Source organism: Eleutherodactylus coqui, chromosome 6 (genome assembly GCF_035609145.1).
Source record: "Eleutherodactylus coqui strain aEleCoq1 chromosome 6, aEleCoq1.hap1, whole genome shotgun sequence".
NCBI lineage: Eukaryota > Metazoa > Chordata > Amphibia > Anura > Eleutherodactylidae > Eleutherodactylus > Eleutherodactylus coqui.
The window spans coordinates 217,405,488-217,431,891 of record NC_089842.1 but is presented as its reverse complement, the minus strand read 5'-3'; the positions used below and the strand labels follow the sequence as shown (position 1 = coordinate 217,431,891).

The window sequence follows — 26,404 nt, the reverse complement described above, 5'->3', positions numbered from 1 at the left end:
ACAGCCCGAAGCTACTTTTGGTAGCGTCCACCCCATGGGAAAAATCTTGTCTCAAGGCCCCCCCCACCACACCTTTCCCTACCATTGCCTAAACATTCCTTCCTTTTGCTTAATTCAAGTTAGGCCCTGGCCAGGCCAACGGTACTCAGATGGTTTCACATAGCTGTCAATTTTCAAGATTGTTCCGGGATTTAAGAGAGGAATTTGCTATAACTTGCTCTTCTTCTATGCCATTTTCTCTCTTTTCCCCTTATCTGTATGACTGCAAGAATCATTTACTACAAAATTTATTACAAAAGCTGTTTTCTGTATTATTGTAATCTCATAAATCTTTCATAAAAAATTAAAGTTTAAAAAAAAAAATTGCATCGCACAAAAATCGCAACACACAAACTTGCAATGTGTTTTTAACATTAGAAAGTCCCATTGACATTCAAGTTAAAAAAACGCAAATATGTGGGAGCCCTAAGGGTAGGTTTATGTAACATATAGGGTATGTTTCCACGTGGCGTAAACATGGAGCATCATCCGCCAGTAAGTTGTGATTAATGAACTGTGTATTTACATGTCACTGGTTAGACTAAATAAAAGAATTAAATCATAAAACAAAAATACATGTTTGGTATCGCTGCGTCCGTAAAAGTCTGATCTATCAAAGTAATGCACTATTTACTCCGCATAGTAAACGTCATCCAAAAAAAAATGAAGTACGCCAAAAATGTGCTTTTTTGGTCATTCTGTCTCCAAGAAAAAATGCAATAAAAAGTGATCAAAAAGTCGTATGTATTTTAAAATGGAAACTACAGGACATCCTGCAAATAACGAGCCCTCGCACAACTATGTGGATGGAAAAATAAATAAGTTATTGCACGCAGAAGATGGCGGCAGAAAATGATTTTTTTTTAAATTTAAATGTCTTCGAAAAAAAATATAAGTACTACAGCAAAAATAAACTATACAAGTTTGGTATCGTAGTAATCGCACTGAGCCATAGAATAAAGTTATCAGGTCATTTTTGTTGCAGTTTGTGGGCTGTAGAAACAAGACGCACTGAAAGATGGCGAAATTTCATTTTTTTTTTTGTTTTCATTTTGCTCCACTTAGAACTTTTTAAAAGTTTTTCAGTACATTATATAGTACCATTAAAAAATACAACTCATCCTGCAAAAATCAAGCCCTCATACAGCAACGTCGATGGATAAATAAAGGAGTTATGATTTTTTAAAGCAAAAAAATGCTTGGTCACTCAGGGAGACGTGCTCAGTTTTAGTAGTGGAATCAGTAGGATTCAATTTTCTGTTCCGAAATTTAACCCATTCCAATCCAATTTATATCCTGGTTTTCCTAGGGGGCTTACTCTTTTACTGCTGTTATACAATGGCCCTATCTGCTGGTTAAAGCCAGTACTGCATGAGGTGACACATTGGATAGGCTCCGACAGCAGAGAGGCTGGCAATATACAGTAAGAGAACCCCGACGGACGTCTTCCAAGCTGTACAGCCTTAAATCATAATGTCTTTAGACGTCAGACAGTGGATTGGAAAGGGTTAAAAAAACAATTGTGCTGCACAGTGTAATCGTTCCATCTAAGCGCAAGCCAACGACGAACGAGAATTGTTCGCTTTTTGCTCGTCCACTTTATGCAGGCATAAAATTCATTGTTGGCTCGCTCACTTATCATTCAGTTTAACCCTTTCCAATACACTGTCTGACGTCTAAAGACACTATGATTTAAGGCTGTACAGCTCCGATGCTGGAAGATGTCCGTCGGGGTTCTCTTACAGTATATTGCCAGCCTCCACCTCATGCAGTACTGGCTTCAGCCAGCATAAAGCGCCATTGTATAACGGCAGAAAAAGAGTAAGCCCCCCTAGGAAAACCAGGACACAAATTGGATTGGAAAGGGTTAACCAACACTCGTTCAGTCACAGCAAATGTGAGAAACTAAACGAGCCAACGATGTGTCTATATAACAGGCTGAACGAGAGTGAAGGTGCTAACAATGACGTCACTCCCTTGTAATGCTGAAAACACATAAGGCTGAATACCCACGAGCATATATCGGCTCGGTTTTCACGCCGAGCCGATATACGTCGTCCTCATGTGCAGGGGGGGGGGGATGGAAGAGCCAGGAGCAGAAACTGAGCTCCCGTCCCCTCTCTGCCTCCTCTCCGCCCCTCTGCACTATTTGCAATGGGGAGAGGCGGGGCGGGGGCGGGGCTAATTCGCGAAATTTAGCCCCGCCCCGCCTCCTTTCATTGCAAATAGTGCAGAGGGGCAGAGAGGGGGCGGGAGCTCAGTTCCTGCTCCTGGCTCTTCCATCCTCCCCCCCCCCCCCTGCACATGAGGACAACGTATATCGGCTCGGCGTGAAAACCGAGCCGATATACGTTCGTGTAAATGCACCCATAGTGTCTGATTGTGGACTGCACATACAGCGCCACGGTTTTTTAATCTTTTGGCACCGTTCACTGTGCGGGATAAATGTGCTATTTTGATAAATTGGCCTCTTAGAGACACAGCGATACCAGTTGGTTTTCCTTTTTTTATGCAATAAAAGGGGGAATTTAACTATTAATTTTGTTTTAGTCTCTTTTAGTAAAGGCTTGTAGATTCACACTGTATTACAATGAATGAATTCTGTAGTGAAAATCTGCGCCATTTTCACAAGAAATAGCTGTGGATTTCAAAATGACTATTTTATGCTGCTCTTTTTTTCTGCTGTAAGTGGATGGGGTTTGTTAAATCGCCATATTCCCGGACCCTCCCCTTCTGTGCTACAGGCAACCTCCAAGTATTAGGAACTTTATAATCAGGAGTGCATTGCCTTCTGAAACACAAAAAAAGGAACTTACTGTAAGGTAAGGAGCTGCAAGACCTGCTCACATGTACGGACCGCGGACAGGATACAAATCCCCAACACACAGCAGGACTATAAGATCCCGGGGACAGTCACATGTTCCACGTCCAATGGTGTGTACCTGATCCTGTGCAGTATATGTCCTGTTGGGGGGCTTTATGTTGGGGAAACAGAACCTATATCAGTATTCCCAACCTACATTATCTAATAAGTATATAGATGGAAGACTACTAAATAAATTACAAGGTGACCAAGCAAGGCTACAGAGAGTCCTTTTGCTCTTATATAGTACTCCAACTATAACTAAATGAGGGAGGGAAACATCGAGATCAGTTCCTCCCCCTATACGAATAATACAATAATATGCTCTATACCTTATGCTTACTGCTGGAGACCCCACCCTGTTTTATACCCTACCCTGTTTATTAAAGTTTGTAGAAAAATGGAAACTCTGTACCCAAATGGAAAGAATTGACTACAGCCCCCTGCGTGGGGTCAATGCGGCAGAGTGTTGCCAACTATATTTTTCAAAAAAATTCAATAAAACCTGTTGAAACATATGTTGGGGAGACAGGACAGAAACTGAGAGCCAGTATGAGAGGTTTTTGTGGTCAGGGACACAGCATACAGCAGATGAGAGTCATCATACAAAAGGGCAACTTCAAGTCGCAGCATCACAGAAGAATTTGGGAGTATAAATTTATGGCCATTTTTGATACCCTCAAAATGGAATGAACTTTGGAGCAGGATTCTTGCATCAGTGGGGAATATGAAAGGTCTGAAGGAGGTCAAGAGGGATGTCCCAGTCATTGTTTTTATTTTTAAAAATGTTCATAAACATTCAGAAATTGAATTAAAAGAATGCTGCCATCCAATAGGTGGCGCTGCAGAGGTAGTGTTCCATCTTTATGTGCAGCTTTGAAAAAGGGATAATGTACATGATAAAACTGTCACGTTCCCTAGCTCAGTGGATTGATTGAGTATTTATCTCTCTGCTCATCTTGTCTGGTATTGTTTTAAGCGCAAATCAGTCTCAAATTTGTGTGTGTGTGAACATTTGTAGTTAGGCCAAGAGGGGTGTTGTCTCTGCATTCATGTGTGTGTGTATGTATATATATATATATATATATATATATATATCACGTATTTTCACTAAACCGTTACAAAGGGTCAATAGAAGATCCAAAAGCTCGCCATTACATCATGTATTTTTGTTAGCCATTAAAAGGTATCATATCTACAAGATTACTTGGTTTCTCTTACTGGGAACAATCACATTCACATTGCCATTTACTTATGTTGTACTGTAGGTTTCAACAGGATTTCCGCATAAAATCTGCATTCGAAATTTGCCTTAATACTGGGTTCTTTTTCCCCCTATTTTTGTACTTGAACCAAATATTGTCTATTTGCCTATACAATACAGTGGAATATTTCAGTATTGCAGTACATAGTTTATTTACAGGCCGCTGCCACAGCTTAATAGAAGATAATTCATGGCAGGTCTGGGGTCTTCACAAGGAAATCCCATCCCGTATCAGTACTGAAAGCTCCCCTCACGCTGTGAGCAGCTCACAAACGGGTCGTTCAGGGGTGCTTTGTTAGGTATGGCACCCAGCGTAAAAAATAAAAAAAATCTGGCAAAATAGTGTCCCGAATAGCTGAATTCAAAGCATCTGTCAACTCAATGTTCACCTCAAACTGTTTACTAAGCTTCTAACACTGCGCCTCTCACCATTGTTACCAGAGTTGGTTCCCTCTGAACAGGTCGGCCTCGTCCCGTCTGGAGAGGTCCGTGATAACACCACTAAAGTCCTGAATTATTATTATGTACTGTGTTAAAGTAAACGTATCCCTCTTTGCCTTTAGTGACACCGAGAAGGAGTTTGACCGAGTTTCTTGCCCCCTCCTTTTTACGGTACTTAGACAAATCGGACTGGGCCCAGTCATGAGGACCTGGATCTCGTCTCTGTACCGATCCCCTACTGCTTCACCAAAGTAAATGGCATTTTCTGTCTCTGGTTTTCCATGGGTGATGGTTCACATCAGAGCTGCCCACTTCTCCCCGTACTTCTTTATTCCTGAAGCCTTTACTAACAACCATTAGAGCCAACTCGAACATCACGGGCCTCTGGATCGGCAAACAGGGAATTAAAATAGCGACTTGTGCAGACGACCTGTTGTTTTCCATAACTAACCCTGTCACAACCTCACTAGCCTAATAGAAGAATTCTGGAAATTCCAAAAGATCTCCAGTGTTAAAATACATTTCCAGAAGTCAGAAGCTCTGAATATAGCCCTGCGCCAAACACTACAAGACTCCCGCTTCTCTTTGTTCCGGTTTAAATGGTCCAACAATGAAATATCTGGGGGTCTGGATCCCAACGGACTTAGACAAGGTTACACACACAACTTTGTCACAGTTCTCCAAAACACCCAAGAGGACTTGACTCACTGGTCCAAGCATATATATACCTGGTTCAGGTGAGGTGCCATTTATAAAATGAATATAATGTCCTGCATCTTGTACCTTTTTCAAACCCTCCAAATTAAAATCCCAGGTAATTTCTCTAAATTCCTATCCTCGGGTTTGATCACATTTATCTGGGCTAACAAACTTTATCAATTCTCTACCTACCTAAATCTCAGGGAAGGGTGGTTCTACCCAATCTACAGCACTACTATCTGGTATCAATGCTACAATGAGGGCTGGACTGGTACAGACACGACTCCCGGAAACAGTGGATCACCATTGCAGATACTTTTGCCCAACTTCTTGATATCTACTCCCTTGGGTACCTCTTCCCATTCCACCTACACTGTAAACGCACCCCATGATCTACACTTTCCCTTCGCAGGAGATTGTTCCCTGGGAAGGCTCTATTCCCCTCCACTCCCCTGCTTTCCCTATCTTAGGAAACCCACAATTTCCCAAAGGTCTCTTTTGGCTTGTTCCAAACATGGTGCTTCCTATCTGACTCTGAGTGGCTTTCTATAGTGGATCTGTTGTCTGACTTGGACCCCATCCCCTGGGGTTTTTGTAGGACCAGACAGATAGCATGTTCCTGAGCTGCCTCTCACCGGAGAGAGACTTGTAGACTGCTCACAGTACTTGAAAATGCCTGTACGAGGCTTGTCCCCTTCCATCACTCTCACTTATTTACTCTCTCCTGATCTTGCAGCAAAGGGCTATAAACACCCTCATCTGATCAGATGGGAGCGAGAGCTGGACCTGTCTTTCTTCCTGGCTCTGGTGGATAGGATCTAGGAGCTCATGTATAGATCGTCTCGCACTGGTATATGCTGCCCTCTAAATTACACAAAATGTTCCCCTCCTCACCCTCGTTGTGTTGGCACTGCGGTCCTAAACTGGGCACCGTCTTACACATCTTCTTGGATTGCCCCCTGATACGCTAATTTTGGAAGGTTGTCCTCTCCATTTCCTGCAAAATTTTGCACCTACAGGTTCCTAAGTCCCCAACCCTGTTCCTGTTACACTTCTCACATCTCCCTCTACGTACCACAAATCTATACTTTAACATCTTTTTACTTCACCCGATTGTGTATTCCGGCTCCTTGGAGATCCTCCTCAGCACCCTTCTTGGCTCATTGGGGCCAAGGTGGAAGAAATCCAGTGGATGGAGGAACTTACCGCCTCCCTTTATGATACATATAACTTCTGGTATCATTCCTGGGCCCACGGGTTAAGGCCCTTTTACGTGCAACGATTATCGCTCAAAATTCGTTCAAACGTCCATCAGTGAGTGATAATCGTTATGTGTAAACACGGGCATTATGCACTTTTCGTTTGACGATGGATTTATAGCCTGTATAAAATCCATCATTCAGACGCTGAGAGACTGAACGAATTCGATCCATTGAAATGCATTTCATTCAGTCTTTTGCAGGATGGCTTTGTTTTGCTTTGCATATTCAATTAGCATAATGCTTACTCAGCCTTTTAAATAACCACTAACACCAAGTGAGCTGTTCTTTTTCGCATTCACATTAAACAATTATCACTCAAATTAATACCACTGGTCAACACTGAAATTGTTACTGATTTAAAAAGGTCCTAATCTGTAGTATCTTGGTTTGCTGAACACGAATATGACCATGAACATTTTTTACTGGCTCTCGTTTTGAAGATATTTCATATAGCTCATCTTCTGTGTCTCACTGTGTAAATGTATCCAGTAGGACTGTAACAACATCCTTACAGTTTGAGCCAGACAGCAGCCGTATGCTTACAGGACCTGTGATGATGTCACCATCATGTGATCAGTCACTGCCTCTGAGCTCATTACCTCACACCTAACCCCAACATAACCAGTACACCATGTTAACTCCCACATTACCAGTGTACATATCAACACCTAATCACTAGCGTAGTACCGTATATAAGGCCCAGTCGGAAAGGTTGAGCATATAAAATATTGCAGACTTCGTGGGATATTGTTTTATCCATTTAATTACAATACAGAACACAAATGCCTCAAAAGTGTATTAATACCGTGGACAATTTTTGCTATATTTGTGGGGAAGTGACATTTGCCAACCAGAAGAAAAGTCTCACATTTGAAGTGAAGAAGGCATATCATCATGACTTCGGATGCAAGCTTGGCGACCAAGACAAGCCTTGGGCCCCAAATTTATGCTGTTCTACATGTACAACACAGCGTTCACAGTGGTGAATGGCAAAAGACCATCAATGCCGTTTGCAGTCCCCATGGTGTGGAGAGAGCCAAGCAACCACACAAATAACTGTTACTTCTGCTTAGTTCCTCCTCTTTCCGGTGGGATAACAAAGCAAAAGAAGTCAAGAATACTCCACCCCAACATTCCGACTGCATTGAGACCAGTTCGACATGGTGAGGGAATTCCTATTCCAGAACCTCCAGCTGAATATTCTCTTGATTCAGCTGATGAGGATGAGGATGAGGGTAAGGGTGAGCCGACCTGTTCTTCTCCTGATCCGTCAGCATGCAGTGGTCCAGATTTTCACTGTGGTGCATCATCAACCCCACACAGAATAACACAGGAAGAACTAAACAACTTGGCCCGTGATTTGGACTTATTCAAGAACAATGCAGAATTGCTAGGTTCAAGACTCCAACAATGAAATCTTCTAGAACAGGGGTGGCGAACATATGGTACAAATGCCAGAGGCAGCACACAGAGCCCTCCCTACTGGCACACGCCGCCATCGGCTGCTCACCACTTGTGAATACCGACAGGGGCTGCCGCTGGGATGTCACTATTACACTGGAGCCCACTGTGGGATGTCACTTTTATACTAAGGGATGCTGTCGGGGGGGGGGGGGGGTGTTGTCACTATTATCGCTGTGGGGGGTGTGTGTTTATTACCGCTAGGGTATGTTTATATGTGGCGGAAATGGGCAGGGCTGTATCAAAATAGCCATGGTGCAGATTTTGCCAGCTTTTTGAATGTGGAAATGCTGCAGAATATTTGTAGGCTCTTCGAAACTGAGTCTTAAAGGGGTTGTCCCGCGATAGCAAGTGGGGTTATACACTTCTGTATGGCCATATTAATGCACTTTGTAATATACATCGTGCATTAAATATGTGCCATACAAAAGTTATACACTTACCTTCCCTGCGCTGGCGTCCCCGTCTCCATGGTGCCGTCTAATTTCAGCATCTAATCGCCCAATTAGACGCACTTGCGCAGAAGGGTCTTCTCCCTTCTGGTCGGTCCGGGCACGAGCTGCGTTCTGGCTCCGCCCCCTTCTACGCGGCATCGTGTAGCTCCGCCCCGTCACGTGTGCCTATTCCAGCCAATCAGGAGGCTGGAATCGGCAATGGACTGCACAGAGCCCACGGTGCACCATGGGAGAAGACCCGCGGTGCATCGTGGGTGAAGATCCCGGCGGCCATCTTGGTGGCCATCTGAGGAAAAGAAGGAAGAAGTTGCAGAGAGGGGATTTAGGTAAGTACAATTTTTTTTTAAATTTCACCACATCCCTTGGGTTTGTCCTGCGCTGAACGGGGGGCCTATGCAAAAAAAAAAAAACTGTTTCGGCGCGGGACAACCCCTTTAAGGCTGTGGTTTTGCACAATGGAAACAGTCTTCCATCTATTCCAGTAGCGCATGCTGACCACATGAGAGAGACAAACGATAACTTAAAGCAGCTACTGCATTCCATTGAGTATAACAAGTACAACTTGCATCTCTGTGGTAATTTGAAGGTAGTTGCCCTTTTAATGGGACTGCAGCAGGAATATACAAAATACATGTGTTTCTTATGTGAGTGGGATAGCCTAGCAAAGGAATTGCACTACTTGCAGAAGGAATGGACTCGCAGACAAAATGTAGCAGTTGGAGAGAAGAATATCCTGCCCCCAGCTCTGGTCGAGGCTCACAAAATCCTGCTACCACCCCTTCACATCAAACTAGGTTTGCTGAAGAACTTTGTGAAAGCCATGGACCAGACTTCGCCAACTTTCCGATACCTTCATGAAAAACTCCCTCGACTCAGCGAGACAAAGATTAAAGAGGGAGTTTTTGTGGGTCCTCAGATTCGGGAACTCTTCAAAGATGAGCGGTTCAACAACTTGCTGCAGGGTGATGCGAAACAAGCATGGAAGGCTGTTCGCCTAGTGTCTACAAACTTTCTCGGGAATGTTAGGGCAGAAAACTACAAGAAACTAGTAGAAGACATGCTGATGCAGTATCAGAAACTTGGCTGCAATATGTCTCTAAAGATGCACTTCCTTCATTCCCATCTGGATTTCTCTCCAGACAAGCGTGGTATGGTTAGTGATGAACATGGCAAACGTTTTCATCAAGATATAACAAACATACCAGGGAAAATGGTCCACTACCATGCTGGCCAACTACTGCTGGACACTACCATGCTGGCCGACTACTGCTGGCCACTACCATGCTGGCCAACTACTGCTGGACACTGCCATGCTGGCCGACTACTGCTGGCCACTACCATGCTGGCCGACTACTGCTGGACACTACCATGCTGGCCGACTACTGCTGGACACTCCACAGAGATGCTCCCGAGCAGCTGTACAAGAGACAAGCAAAAAAAATCTAAGATGTAGTCTATGACTTGATTTCTTACAGGTATTACCCAGAGGCCTATTACTATTGGCATGCATTTCGTGATGTAAAGAATTATTTCAGATTACAAAAAAAAGTAGAGCCAATTTTGCTGTTTCATATTCGTGTTGAGCACATAAAAATTGATAAGAAATTACTAATTTTATTTTAGTAACATGACTTTTGTAAAATCGTTACATGTAAATGGGCCTTTAAAAGTCGTATAGCAAATCTAAATCCCCATGTTATAGCCACAGACTGCGGACTCTTGGCTCAGAGGATTGTACCATCCCTCATCCTCGGTCGCAGTGCGCACCATCTACATGTATTATCTGTTTTGTATTATTAAACGTTTGTTAATCATGTTGATTCCCTTGTTTTGGAAAGAAAAAAGAAAGAAAAAGATTTAAATAAAAAAATTATTAAAAAGAAGTTTTTCAGTACATTAAATAGTACCACAGAAAATTAAAACTCATCCGCAAAAAACAAAAATAAAACAAAAAAAGACCTGTCATTAAAGGGTTAAACTAAGGTGACTTGACGTCCAGATTTAGGCGGGACAGTCCTGCTTTGGGACCCTGTGTCCCTCTTTTCCCCGGGTCCCCAGCGGGACAGCCATTTGTCCTGCTTTCGGTACGTCTGGTCACCATTAAAGTGACTTCCAGCCGGGAAGCTGTGGCACCCTGGCTGGTAATCACTCTGCTGCGCCGCAGCCAGATGCACACATCTTCCTCTCCTTCTCCCCTGACGTCTCCTACATAGTTCCACAGGAGAAGAGGAGACAGGATGAGGCGCTACTGTGGACGCACACACTTAAACCCGTAGCAGCCCTGTTAAAAGGAGCAGCAGCGCTCTGAAAACAAGGAGAGGGTAAGTATATGGTGAGCTCTATTAAAACTGGGGCTACTGTGGGGCGGTCACTGTTACTACTGGGGTCGATATAGGGGACACTATTAGTAATAGTGTCCACTATATCAGCCCCTGTAGTAATATTATTATTACTGAGGCCACTGTGAGAGTCACTATTACTGCTGAGGCCACTGTGGGAGTCACTATTACTACTGAGGTCACTGTGGGGGCACTATTACTACTGAAGCTGATAAAGGGGTCACTGTTACTACTGGGACCACTGTTGGGGTCACTATTACTACTGGGACCACTGTTGGGGTCACTATTACTACTTAGGCCACTGTGGGGGACACTATTACTACTGGGGCGACTATGGGGGTCACTCTTACTACTTAGGCCACTGTGTTGGACACTATTACTACTAAGGCCACTGTGTGGGACACTATTACTACTGAGGCTACTGTGGGGGTCACTATTACTACTGAGGCTACTGTGGGGGTACACCGAAGGGACAAAAGGTTTAAATAATGACTAGTGAAAAACCCTGTGAACCCTCCATGTAGCTGGCAAATCCAGTTCATAAGCAAGCGGGTTTACTACACGCGTAATGACAAAGGGACCCATGTAATGCGGCTTCAGTTTCAAATACGGAAACTTCAATTTGAGATTTCTAGAAGACAAATATACCTTCTGTCCCATCCTGTAAGGTTCAGATACTGACAGACTCTTCCCACTACGCAACTGCATACGAGCCCCTGTTGCTTCCAGGTTCTTCTGTACTTCTTTCCATACCCCTGCAGCGCATCTGTGGCGACGTAAGCTGTAGGACAGGCAGACGGCGCAGAAGTAGCTGTAAGTAAATATTGCACTAAATTCTGTTCTGGTTCTTCCGCTCAGTCTGACTATTAGTTTGCGGGTGGAATGCTGACGAGAAGGAAAGCGACGTTCCCAGGTTTCTACAGGCTCGCCAAAATTGCGCAACAAACTGAACACCGCGATCAGATACGATGTTCTCGGGAACCCCATGTAGACAAATGATTTCTTTTACAAAAATCTTGGAAAATTCTATCCCAGAAGGTAGCGTCTTTAACACCACGAAATGTGCCATCTTTGAGAAACGGTCTACAAGAACAAGGATAGTGGTGAACTTCTGAAACTTAGGTAGATCGGTGATAAAATCCACTGCTAATACGACCATGGACGAGAAGGCACCGGTAACGGCCTCAGAGGTCCCTCCGGATGACGCCGACGACTTTTACTGCGTGCACAGACAGAGCATCCCTTAACAAAGTCGCGGATCTCCCGAGACATGCCTGGCCACCAGTAGTGTCTAGTACAAAGATCCAGAGTCCCCTGAACCCCCGGATAACCTGCGAGAACAGATGAGTGAGACTCTTCAATGACTCTAAGACGCAAGATCTCTGGCACAAACCATCTGCCCTCCGGCACCCCCGAGGAAGCGTCCTGCTGCCACTTTTGTAGATGAGGAACAAGATCAGATTCTACAGCTGCCACCACCACTCCAGATGCCGAGATATTCTCGGGAGGCACTGTCTCACTTTCCGCAAACTCTGTGAAAGGGCATCTGCCTTCACATTCTTCTCCCCTGGAATATATGTAACGACGAGGTTAAACCTGGCGAAAAACGACGCCCACCGGGCCTGACAAGCTGTGAGTCTCTTAGCGTTGGCAAGATATACCAAGTTTTTATGATCAGTATACACGGTAATGGGATGACTTGCCCCCTCAAGATGGTGGCGCCACTTTTCTAGAAATCACTTAATCGCTATTAACTCACGATTACCCACGTCGTACTTATGTTCCGCCGAATTGAACTTCTGCGAGAAGAACGCACATGGACTATACCCAGATCTCCTGCTAACTTCCTGTAACAATACAGCCCCCACCCCCACCTCAGACGCCACGCGTCAGGCTGTACTAGCACTGGGGCAGCAGTAAACGCCCTTTTGAGACGACTAAAAGCCTCTAGAGCCTCTGGCGGCTACTTACCAAGTAGGTACCCTTCTTGGTAAGATCGGTCAGGGGTTGAGCAATAACAGAATAATTCTTATTTACGGTAAAAATTTGAGAAACCTAAAGACCGCTGGAGAGCTTTCAGGTTATCTGGTCTGACCCATTGGGAGATTGCTGCCACTTTATCAGACTCCATTTGAATCTCTGTGGGTGAAATCACATAACCAAGGAAAGACACTTGTTTATTACCAAAAATGCATTTCTCCAACTTGACAAAAGGTTGGTACTCATGCAAACGGGTCAGAACCAGCCTCAGGTGCCGCACACATGAATCCCAGTCTGGGTAATACATCAGAATGTCATCGCGATATATGACCAAAAATACCCCCAGGAAGTTGTGGAAGACCACGTTCATAAACCCCTGGAACACAGCGGGGGCATTACAAAGTCCGAAGGGCATGACTAGACATTCAAAATGCCCGAACGAGGTGTTGAACGTGGTCTTCCACTCATCTCCCTTTCGGATGCGAATTAAATTGTAATCCCCCCTTAAGTCCAATTTGGAAAACCAGTGGGCCCCTACCACCTGATTCAATAAATCAGGAATCAAGGGCAAGGGGCACTGGTTCTTCACTGTAATTTTATTCAAAGCCTGATAATGCACACAAGGCCTCAATGTCCCATCCTTCTTCTCTAGAAAGAAGAGACCTGCCCGGCAGGGGACCTGGACAGCCTGATATGTCGTTTGGCCAGAGACTCTGAGATATAGGACTTAAGGGCTTCGTGCTCACGCCCAGAAAAATTGAAAATGGCTCCCTTAGTGATAGGACTGTTAGGGATCAAGCCGGGGGGACCAGCAACCGCCGCATGGTAACAGGTACCATATAGGGGTCACTATTATTACTGAGGCCACTGTGTGGGACACTATTACTACTGACACCACTGTGGGGGTCAGCAATACTACTAAGGCCACTGTGGGGACACTATTACTAGGGACGATATAGGGGTCACTATTACTAGGGATGATATAGGGGTCACTATTACTACTTAGGCCACTGTGTGGGACACTATTACTGCTGAGGCCACTTTGGGGGACACTATTACTACTGAGGATACTATGGGGACATTGTTACTGCTAGGGACGATATAGGGGTCATTATTACTACTAAGGTGACGGTGAGGGTCAGCATTACTACTGAGGCCACTGTGGGGATCACTATTACTACTGAAGCCACTGTGGGGGTCACTATTGCTTCTGAGGCCACTGTGGGGGACAATATTACTACTAGGGATGATATAGTGATCACTATTACTACTGAAGCCATTGTTGGGGGGGGGCAACTATTACTTCTGAGGCCACTGTAGGGGACACTATTACTACTGAGGCTACTGTGGGGGTCACTATTACTACTGAGCACCACTGCAGAGGACACTATTACCACTGCGGGCCACTTTGGGAGTAACTATTACTACTAAGGCTACTGTGGGGGACACTATTACTGCTGGGGCCACTGTGGGGGACATTATTACTAATGAAGCCACTTTGGGGGATCAGCATTATTACTGAGGCCACTGTGGGGGACACTATTACTACTGACACCACTGTTGGGAGTCAGCATTACTACTAAGGGCACTGTGGGTGACACTATTGCTAGGGACGATATAGGGGTCACTATTATAACTTAGGCCACTGTGTGGGACACTATTACTACTAAGAGCACTGTGGAGGGTCACTGTTACTACTAGGGATGATATAGGGATCATTATTGCTACTAAGGCCACTGTGGGGGGCCAGAATTACTACTGAGTCTACTTTGGGGGATCAGCATTACTACTGATGCCATTGTGGGGGACACTATTACTACTGAGGCCACTGTGGGGGACACTATTACTACTTAGGCTACTGTGGGGGTCACTATTACTACCAAGGCCACTGTGGAAGACACTATTACTACTTAGGCCACTATGGGGGTCACTATTACTACTGAGGGCCACTGTGGCAGACACTATTACTACTAAGGCTACTGTGGGTGACATTATTACGACGGAAGCCACTGTGAGGGATACTCTTACTACTAAGGCGACTGTGGAGGACACTTTTACTAGCAGGGATGATATAGAGGTCACTGTTACTACGGAGGCCACTGTGGGGGACCTTATTACTACTGAAGCAACTGTGGGGTCACTATTACTTCTGAGGCCACTGTGGGGGACACTTACTACTAGGGATGATATAGCGATCACTATTACTACTGAGGCCACTGTGGGGGTTACTATTACTACTAGGGACGATATAAGGGTTTTTATTACTACTGAGGCCATTTTGGGGGATCAGCATTACTACTGAGGCCACTGTGGTGGACACTATTACTACTGAGGCCACTGTGGGGGACACTATTACAACTGAGGCTACTGTGGGGGTCACTATTACTACCGAGGCCACTGTGGAGGACACTATTGCTACTTAGGCCACTCTGGGGGTCACTATTACTACTGGGGGCTAATGTGGGAGCCACTATTACTACTAAGGCTACTGTGTGGGACACTTTTACTTATGGGGCCACTGTGGGGGACACTATTACTACTGGGGCTACTGTGGAGGACACTATTATTACTAGGGATGATATAGAGGTCACTGTTACTATTGAAGCCGATGTGGAGGACACTATTACTATTGAGGGCCACTGTGGGAGACACTATTACTACTAAGGCCACTGTGGGGGACACTTTTACTGATGGGGCCACTGTGGGGGACACTATTACTACTGGGGCTACTGTGGAGGACACTGTGAGGGACATTATTACTACTGGAGCTACTGTGGAGGACACTATTACTACTGGGGATGATATAGAGGTCACTGTTACTATTAAAGCCGATGTGGAGGACACTATTACTATTGAGGGCCACTGTGGGAGACACTATTACTACTAAGGCCACTGTGGGGGACACTTTTACTGATGGGGCCACAGTGGGGGACACTATTACTACTGGGGCTACTGTGGAGGACACTATTACTACTAGGGATGATACAGAGGTCGCTGTTACTACTGAGGCCACTGTGGAGGTCAGCATTACTACTGAGGCCACTGTGTGGGACACTGTTACTACTGAGGCTACTGTGGGGGACACTGTTACTACTGAGGCCACTGTGGGGAACACTATTACTACTGAGGCCACTGTGGGGAACACTATTACTACTGAGGCCACTGTGGAGGACATTATTACTACTTAGGCCACTATGGGGGTCACTATTACTACTGAGGGCCACTGTGGGGGACACTATTACTGCTGGGGCCACTGTGAGGGACATTATTACTACTGGAGCTACTGTGGAGGACACTATTACTACTGGGGATGATATAGAGGTCACTGTTACTACTGAGGCCAATGTGGAGGACACTATTACTACTGAGGGCCACTGTGGGAGACACTATTACTACTAAGGCTACTGTGGGGGACACATTTACTGATGGGGCCACAGTGGGGGACACTATTACTACTAGGGATGATATAGAGGTCACTGTTACTACCGAGGCCACTGTGGAGGTCAGCATTACTACTGAGGCCACTGTGTGGGACACTGTTACTACTAAGGCCACTGTGGGGGACACTATTACTACTGAGGCCACTGTGGGGGACACTATTACTACTGAGGCCACTGTGGAGGACACTATTACTACTTAGGCCACCATGGGGGGGTCACTATTACTACTGAGGGCCACTGTGGGAGACACTATTACTACTAAGGCTACTGTGGGGGACACTATTACTGCTGGAGCCACTGTGAGGCACATTATTACTACTGGGGCTACTGTGGAGGACACTATTACTACTGGGGATGATATAGAGGTCACTGATACTACTGAGGTCAATGTGGAGGACACTATTACTACTGAGGGAATTACTATTACTACTGAGGGCCATTGTGGAGGACACTATTACTACTGAAGCCACTATGGGGGCACTATTACTACTAAGGCCACTGTGGGGGCCACTATTACTACTGGGGTCACTGTGGGGGACACTATTACTACTAGGGACAATATAGGGGACACCATTACTGGTGAGGCCACTCTGCAAGTGGCAGCATACCTCAAGCTGACTTAGGATATGCTTACACTTGGCAGAAATGCTACGGATTGTCCGAAGCAGAAATTTCCACTGCAAATTACGCATTTCTGCATCCAAAAAATTGGTGCAGATTTTGACTGGAATTAGCCGCATTTCCACAGCTGATTTCTTACTATGTAGCGCTGCCCCTCAGCTATCCCAAGGGCTTCCTGCTGTCAGCGCTCCCCAGCTTCTGGTTCCCAGTGGCCTAGTCAGGTGCAGTGATGCTGGTTAGGTGCGGCACCGCTAGTCAGCTGAGGCCACTACAGGCCACTAAGAACTGGAAGCCAGGGAGCGCTGACAGTGGGAAGCCTTTGGAGGAGGTGAGGGGAGTGCTGCATAGTATGAAATCAGCTCCAAATACACAGATGAATCCCAGTCAAAATCTGCACCAATAGTACGAATTTTGTCTGTTTTTTGCAGAATTTGTTCCTTGACCTTTTTTTGAAACGGCCTGGTCCATTTTATAACGACTGAGGTAAAATCACATGTTGTGATAAGCCCCGCCCCTGACCACACCCATTTGTCCCGCTTTGATCCTGAGAAAATCTGGTCACCTTAGTTAAACTCTAAGAGGCTGCAGCCTGGCGATCACTGGCAGGAGCTGAACTCTGACAACCAGGCCCTTCATGTAAGCAATATAAATATAATATAGCCAGTCGTAACGACCATACCGCACAGTTCATGGTGGGGAAATAACATTAATGGCACCCCCCCTCCAAAAAGTCTATTAAAGTGATTCAATAAATGAAATGTATTCTAGAAGGCTGCCAATAAACACTATAGCTCAACCCGCAAATAACAAGCCGCACAATAAAAAAGCTTGGTCCTTTAGGTCCAAAATACCCAGACCTTATGGGGTTAAACGAGCTAGAGCCTCTTTTCCACACTAAAGGGGCCTTCATAATGTCCACTGTTGGCCAACCACACCGACCCCTCTGTGAGCTGACCCCTGTGAGGACACGGCCGGTCAGGGTGACAGGGTTCGTGGATGTTTGCTGGGATTTAAATCCCCCCTCGTGCTGCTGAGGCTGTAAACACGCCGGCTGTGGTCTGAGGCGCGGACCTTCCCCTGGCACAGCCTGCGCTTTATATTGTGGTCTGCTGTGAACTCCATCCCCTCAGCAGCGGCCTGCGGTGGACAGATCCGGCCTCAGACAGCCTTCTACTGTCTTACAGAGCTGTCATCCATCCCAGCCGCCCCAGCCGAGAATGTCCCCGAAGCTGTGATCCAACAGTACTGTTAACTAGACAGAAGAAGGATGTGCACCGTGATAATGACAGGATAATGACACGCTGATACTTGGGGACAGGATAATGACACGCTGATACTTGGGGACAGGATAATGACACGCTGATACTTGGGGGGCGGGATAATGACAGACTGATACTTGGGGACAGGATAATGACACGCTGACATTTGGGGGACAGGATAATGACACGCTGATAGTTGGGGGACAGGATAATGACACACTGATACTTGGGGACAGGATAATGACACGCTGATACTTGGGGGACAGGATAATGACACGCTGATACTTGGGGGACAGGATAATGACACGCTGATACTTGGGGGACAGGATAATGACACACTGATACTTGGGGGACAGGATAATAACACACTGATACTTGGGGGACAGGATAATGACACGCTGATACTTGTGGGACAGGATAATGACAGTCTGATACTTGGGGGACGGGATAATGACACGCTGATACTTGGGGGACGGGATAATGACACGCTGACACTTGGGGGACGGGATAATGACACGCTGATAGTTGGGGGACAGGATAATGACACACTGATACTTGGGGGACAGGATAATGACACGCTGATACTTGGGGGACAGGATAATGACACGCTGATACTTGGGGGACAGGATAATGACACGCTGATACTTGGGGGACAGGATAATGACACACTGATACTTGGGGGACAGGATAATAACACACTGATACTTGGGGGACAGGATAATGACACGCTGATACTTGTGGGACAGGATAATGACAGTCTGATACTTGGGGGACGGGATAATGACACGCTGATACTTGGGGGACGGGATAATGACACGCTGACACTTGGGGGACGGGATAATGACACGCTGATACTTGGGGGAACGGGATAATGACAGACTGATATGTGGGGGACAGGATAATGACACGCTGATACTTGGGGGACAGGATAATGACACGCTGATACTTGGGGGACAGGATAATGGCATGCTGATACTTGGGGGACAGGATAATGACACGCTGATACTTGGGGGACAGGATAATGACACGCTGACACTTGGGGGACAGGATAATGACACGCTGACACTTGGGGGACAGGATAATGACATGCTGATACTTGGGGGACAGGATAATGACACGCTGACACTTGGGGGACAGGATAATGACACACTGATACTTGGGGGACAGGATAATGACACGCTGATACTTGGGGGGCAGCATAATGACGCGCTGATACTTGGGGGACAGGATAATGACACACTGATACTTGGGGGACGGGATAATGACACGCTGACACTTGGGGGACGGGATAATGACAGACTGATACGTGGGGGACAGGATAATGACACAATCATACTTGGGGGACAGGATAATGACATGCTGACACTTGGGGGACAGGATAATGACACACTGATACTTGGGGGACAGGATAATGACACGCTGACACTTGGGGGACAGGATAATGACACGCTGATACTTGGGGGACAGGATAATGACACGCTGACATTTGGGGGACGGGATAATGACACACTGATACTTGGGGGACAGGATAATGACACACTGATACTTGGGGGACAGGATAATGACACAATCATACTTGGGGGACAGGATAATGACACGCTGACACTTGGGGGACAGGATAATGACACGCTGACATTTGGGGAATGGGATAATAACACACTGATACTTGGGGGACAGGATAATGACACACTGATACTTGGGGGACAGGATAATGACACGCTGATACTTGGGGGACAGGATAATGACACGCTGATACTTGGGGGACAGGATAATGACACACTGATACTTGGGGGACAGGATAATGACACACTGATACTTGGGGGACAGGATAATGACACACTGATACTTGGGGGAGAGGATAATGACAGGCTGACACTTGGGGGACAGGATAATGACAGGCTGATACTTGGCGGACAGGATAATGACACGCTGACATTTGAGGGACCGGATAATGACACGCTGATACTTGGGGGACGGGATAATGACACGCTGATACTTGGGGGACGGGATAATGACACGCTGATACTTGGGGGACAGGATAATGACACGCTAATACTTGGAGGACAGGATAATGACACGCTGATACTTGGGGGACAGGATAATAACACGCTGACACTTGGGGGACAGGATAATGACACACTGATACTTGGGGGACAGGATAATGACACGCTGACACTTGGGGGACAGGATAATGACACACTGATACTTGGGGGACAGGATAATGACACAATCATACTTGGGGGACAGGATAATGACACACTGACACTTGGGGGACAGGATAATGACACGCTGACACTTGGGGGAACGGGATAATGACAGACTGATACGTGGGGGACAGGATAATGACACGCTGACACTTGGGGGACGGGATAATGACACGCTGATACTTGGGGGACAGGATAATGACACGCTGATACTTGGGGTACAGGATAATGACACACTGATACTTGGGGGACAGGATAATGACACGCTGACACTTGGGGGACAGGATAATGACATGCTGATACTTGGGGGGACAGGATAATGACACGCTGACACTTGGGGGACAGGATAATGACACGCTGATACTTGGGGGACAGGATAATGACACGCTGATACTTGGGGGGCAGGATAATGACGCGCTGATACTTGGGGGACAGGATAATGACACGCTGATACTTGGGGGACGGGATAATGACACGCTGACACTTGGGGGACGGGATAATGACACGCTGATACTTGAGGGGGGCAGGATAATAACACGCTGATACTTGGGGGACAGGATAATGACACGCTGACATTTGGGGGACGGGATAATGACACAATCATACTTGGGGGACAGGATAATGACATGCTGACACTTGGGGAACAGGATAATGACACGTTGATACTTGAGGGGGGCAGGATAATAACACGCTGATACTTGGGGGACAGGATAATGACACGCTGACATTTGGGGGACGGGATAATGACACAATCATACTTGGGGGACAGGATAATGACACACTGACACTTGGGGGACAGGATAATGACACGCTGACATTTGGGGAATGGGATAATAACACACTGATACTTGGGGGACAGGATAATGACACACTGACACTTGGGGGACAGGATAATGACACGCTGATACTTGGGGGACAGGATAATGACACGCTGATACTTGGGGTACGGGATAATGACACACTGATACTCGGGGGGACAGGATAATGACACGCTGATACTTGGGGGACAGGATAATGACACGCTGACACTTGGGGGACAGGATAATGACACGCTGATACTTGGGGGACAGGATAACAACGCACTGATACTTGGGGGACAGGATAATGACACGCTGATACTTGGGGGACAGGATAATGACACGCTGACACTTGGGGGACAGGATAATGACACGCTGACACTTGGGGGACAGGATAATGACACTCTGACACTTGGGGGACAGGATAATGACAGGCTGATACTTGGGGGACAGGATAATGACACGCTGACACTTGGGGGACAGGATAATGACACGCTGACACTTGGGGGACAGGATAATGACACGCTGATACTTGGGGGACAGGATAACAACGCACTGATACTTGGGGGACGGGATAATGACACGCTGATACTTGGGAGACAGGATAATGACACGCTGACACTTGGGGGACAGGATAATGACACGCTGATACTTGGGGGACAGGATAATGCCACGCTGATACTTGGGGGACAGGATAATGACACGCTGATACTTGGGGGACAGGATAATGACATGCTGACACTTGGGGGACAGGATAATGACACGCTGACACTTGCGGGACAGGATAATGACACGCTGACACTTGGGGGACAGGATAATGACACGCTGACATTTGGGGGACGGGATAATGACACGCTGACATTTGGGGGACGGGATAATGACACAATCATACTTGGGGGACAGGATAATGACACGCTGACATTTGGGGAATGGGATAATAACACACTGATACTTGGGGGACAGGATAATGACAGACTGATACTTGGGGGACAGGATAATGACACGCTGATACTTGGGGGACAGAATAATGACACCCTGATACTTGGGGGACAGGATAATGACAGGCTGATACTTGGGGGGCAGGATAATGACAGGCTGATACTTGGGGGACAGGATAATGACACGCTGATACTTGGGGGACAGGATAATGACACGCTGATACTTGGGGGACAGGAGAATGACATGCTGACACTTGGGGGACCAGACAATTAATATGAGCCCCAGTCTATCTGTGTCGGGGTGTCACTCACATAAATACAGCCATTTGTCCTTGGCAGTTGGTCGCTCACTGCCCTCTTCTGTAGCTTCGTCCGCTGGCAGCAGGTACTGGTGTCAGTGTCCACATGATGTGCCTGGCACACGTTTGTAGAAGACGTGGCTCTCTGAGTTGCGGTCTGACCACTGGCGGAAATGGCTCCTTGTTCGTGGTAATAACACGGAGGGGAGGAAGCCAAGGAGCGAATAATTCTATGCTGCTGCCTGCGGCTTCCGACATGATATTATAAGGTTATTATACAGCAGCTTCTCTACTTAACCCTCCGTTGCCTATAGAGGGGTCAGTTTCTTTGTTTGAGCGTAATCTCTATTATTTCAGGTTGTCAATTAGTATATAAGGTGCCTTGTTTAAAAGGTGGTCTGTCCCTTTAAGAACATCATAATCCTTTTACTTCAGCGAGTTTTTGCCTGCAAAGAGTTTTTTTTTTGTCTGTGGTCCAATAATAAGAAATATCTCCTAATCCGGCACTCAGGTTTTTACCACGTGTTTGAAATCACCCTCCACTACGACTGTCGTGCAACTTTTTCCTAATATAGGAGGTCATTGAGAGCTGGGTGACTGCTTTCCTTTCAGCAAAGTAGGAGTTAATCTCCGCAGCGCTGATTTTGGCAAAGAGGCTTGTAAATGTTATTTTCTGGATGCCGCTGAGCGCAGGATTGCCAGGTGCTGTAAACCCACTGGCGCCATGCCCAGTCCCTCCCCAGGTGATGGGGTATAAGTATGTGAACCGCTGGCTGCTGCCCATCACAGGACGCAGAAGCGTAACACGAGAGCCGCAGCCATGAGACTCCTCATCCTAGCCGTTTTGCTTGGGCTGGTCGCCCTGGTCCTGGGGCGAAAAGGTAGGTGCAGTGCCACACTAGGTAGGTGATGACCTGATGTCTCCGGTCATGTCTGTTGTGTATGGCATCCTGCATTGGCCTTGGTCCGTAGAGAGCCGACATGACCAATCAGTCCCAAGGCTGGATTTAGAGGCGTATGTGCATTTATCAGGGGTATTTGCGCATCAGGAGTTACATTTTTACACCCACCTCCGTATTTTTTATTGTACTTTTTGCATGCGCGAATCAAGCATATTTGCATACGCAAAAAACATGCAACCACTGTCCCAGCCATTGAAATGGCCAAATAGTGTAATTACTTCCATATGTTCTATGGAAATGCACAGGAAAAGACCAAATCAATTGAAATTAATGCGTTCTATTCACTGCATATTGCGCGTAAATTTTGCATGTGCAAATCTGATCGTATATATCCAGCCTAGAGGTGGTGGATACTCCTAGAGCTGGAGAACCAGCACAGAACAGACTACCAATCACTCACGGCACTGTCTCCTTGCTTCTAGATCCTGATCGCAGCATCGCTGATTCCCGTGCTGGAGAAGGTAGGTACCGGTCAGCTGTCGGCCTCATGTGCACGATCGTACTGGTAAAACACTGTACTGTTGTTTGTAAATCCCGGCTCTGCCGGACCGTGTATGGCTGCGACTGCGCTGACCATGCGCATGTATCCCACGCTCACGGACATGCACAGTCTGACTCTTTTTTTAAAAAATTCCCAGCTCTGTTTCATTCTGGGAGATATATATGGACAGCGTATCATACACTGCCTTACAAAAGTATAGCACTCACGCTGCGAGGTACATAGGGAAATAGAGCATGCTACAATCTATTTCTCATGTGTATCTACATGCAGGGGCCACACATGTGCACGGAGCAATGAAAGTCCACTGACTCTATTCACCACATATCATATGGCCGCACAACACACTTGTAACACACGAGGAAAACACGGTCATGGACATGACTGCTTATGATTCTCATTACACAAGGCGGAAACATACAGGGTGCGCCACACAACAGGACAGTAGGGGTGGTACATGTATGTAATATATACAAAGAGAAAACAGTTTGATATGATGTTGGCAGTAGAGCAAAATGTGATTGTTCTCGGTAAGATAAACCAAGTAATCCTGTAGATATGATACCTTTCTATGGTTAACAAAAATACATGATGTTATTGCAAGCTTTCAGACCTACTTAGGGTTCTTACTCAGGCATAATGGAACAGATCCGAAGATTGTATATACACACACATATACATACATACACTTACTCAGTCTCTAACCCCCGCTCACCTGCCCCCCCCCCCCCCCCCGAGCCTGCTCAGATGAGAATGCAGTTACGCGATTAGAGTGATGCTCGCTCGAGTAACTGCCTTATCCGATCTGCTTGCTCATCTCTATTTATAACCATCTTTGATGCTTTAAAGACAGGAATTAACATGAGAAGACGATTCATGCATCAGTGGGGAATATGAGAAATCTATAGCAGAAATAAGACTCTGGCCTGGTGACCCCCTAACACCAATTTAGAGAGCATAAAAATGTCACATCCTTATCAGTGGACTAAGTATTTACTCCTCTTCTCACCCTGTTCTGATATAGTTTTAACTATAAATGAATCCCACCGTGGTTGTGTCTTGTCATTTATGTGTATAAATGCTTCTTCAGATTGTTCCATTAAGCCTGAGGAAGGATCCTGAGTAGGTTGGAAAGCTCGCATTAACATCATGTATTTTTGTTAGCCATTAAAAGGTATCATATCTACAAGATTACTTGGTTTCTCTTACAATCCCATTGTGATATATACTGCACAGTACCACAATATACATTCAGGCTGAGGAGTACAGGACAGTGTTGGGCTTCTTCCTTTACTGATCACTTCCATCTCCGTCCTTCAGCGTTCCTCTCCAGACAAGAATCTGCTAATTTTGCAAGACAACACAAACGCAACGTCCAAAATCCGTAAGTACAATCCACAATCACTAACCGTACTGTGGGATATACCACTGAGGCATGTATCCAGTCTAATCCTGTGTGATACTGTCCACAGAGCTGTGTATCTAATCCTATCCTGTGTGATATTGTCTGCTGAGCTGTGTATCTAATCCTATCTTGTGTGATACTGTCTACTGAGCTGTGTATCTAATCCTATCCTGTGTGATACTGTCCATAGAACCGTGTATCTAATCCTATCCTGTGTGATACTGTCTGCTGAGCTGTGTATCTAATCCTATCCTGTGTGATACTGTCTGCTGAGCCGTGTATCTAATCCTATCCTGTATGATACTGTCTGCTGAGCAATGTATCTAATCTTATCTGTGTGATACTGTCTGCTGAGGCGTGTATCTAATCCTATCCTGTGGGATACTGTCTGCTGAGCAACGTATCTAATCTTATCTGTGTGATACTTTCTGCTGAGTCGTGTATCTAATCCTATCCTATGTGATATTGTCTGCTGAGCTGTGTATCTAATCCTACCCTGTGGGATACAGTCTGCTGAGCCGTGTATCTAATCCTATCCTGTGTGATACTGTCTGCTGAGCTGTGTATCTAATCCTATCCTGTGTGATACTGTCTGCTGAGCCGTGTATCTAATCCTATCCTGTGTGATACTGTCTGCTGAGCCGTGTATCTAATCCTATCCTGTGTGATACAGTCTGCTGCGCTGTGCATCTAATCGCACCCCATTTTCTCCGCAGCCCTAGGAGGGTGTTTGGAACGCCCGTAAGATCCCCCTTAGAGGCTAAGAGAGAAGTGTGTGAGCTGAACCCGGACTGCGACGAGCTGGCGGATCACATCGGCTTCCAGGAGGCTTACAGACGGTTTTATGGTCCAGTGTAAAGCGCCGCCCCCCCCGTCTGACTACAACCCCCATCATGGTGCTCCCCCTCCGCTGACTGCGCACCTCTCTATGTACATGCACTTTGCAGCGAGCACATATGTGGCCAAGCTCCAGCCTTATTACCCCACTGCCTGTGCCAGACTCCATATCGCTACCGGCGCCCCCTGGTGTTTGTTTTGTTACAGTGGACGTAGGATTATAATCGCCAACATTTATCAGTGTGTTCTGTACGTTCTGATGTCGTTCCGCTTCTACTAATTACTGTGGTTACAAATGCAGATGGCAATAAACGTTTATAAGATCCCATTGCGGCGGCGG

The 26,404-nt window shown here is 46.2% G+C and overlaps 1 protein-coding gene across 1 annotated transcript; it reads left to right on the top strand.

The window, feature by feature from the left end:
- Nucleotides 1–23,160: 23,160 nt before the first annotated feature.
- BGLAP (bone gamma-carboxyglutamate protein) lies at nucleotides 23,161–26,392 on the top strand. Its single transcript, XM_066605876.1, has 4 exons — nucleotides 23,161–23,242; nucleotides 23,746–23,784; nucleotides 25,143–25,206; nucleotides 25,944–26,392. The coding sequence occupies exons 1-4, from the start codon at nucleotides 23,182–23,184 to the stop codon at nucleotides 26,083–26,085; spliced, it is 306 nt and encodes a 101-aa protein (XP_066461973.1). The 5' UTR covers nucleotides 23,161–23,181; the 3' UTR covers nucleotides 26,086–26,392.
- The last annotated feature ends 12 nt before the right edge of the window (nucleotides 26,393–26,404 follow it).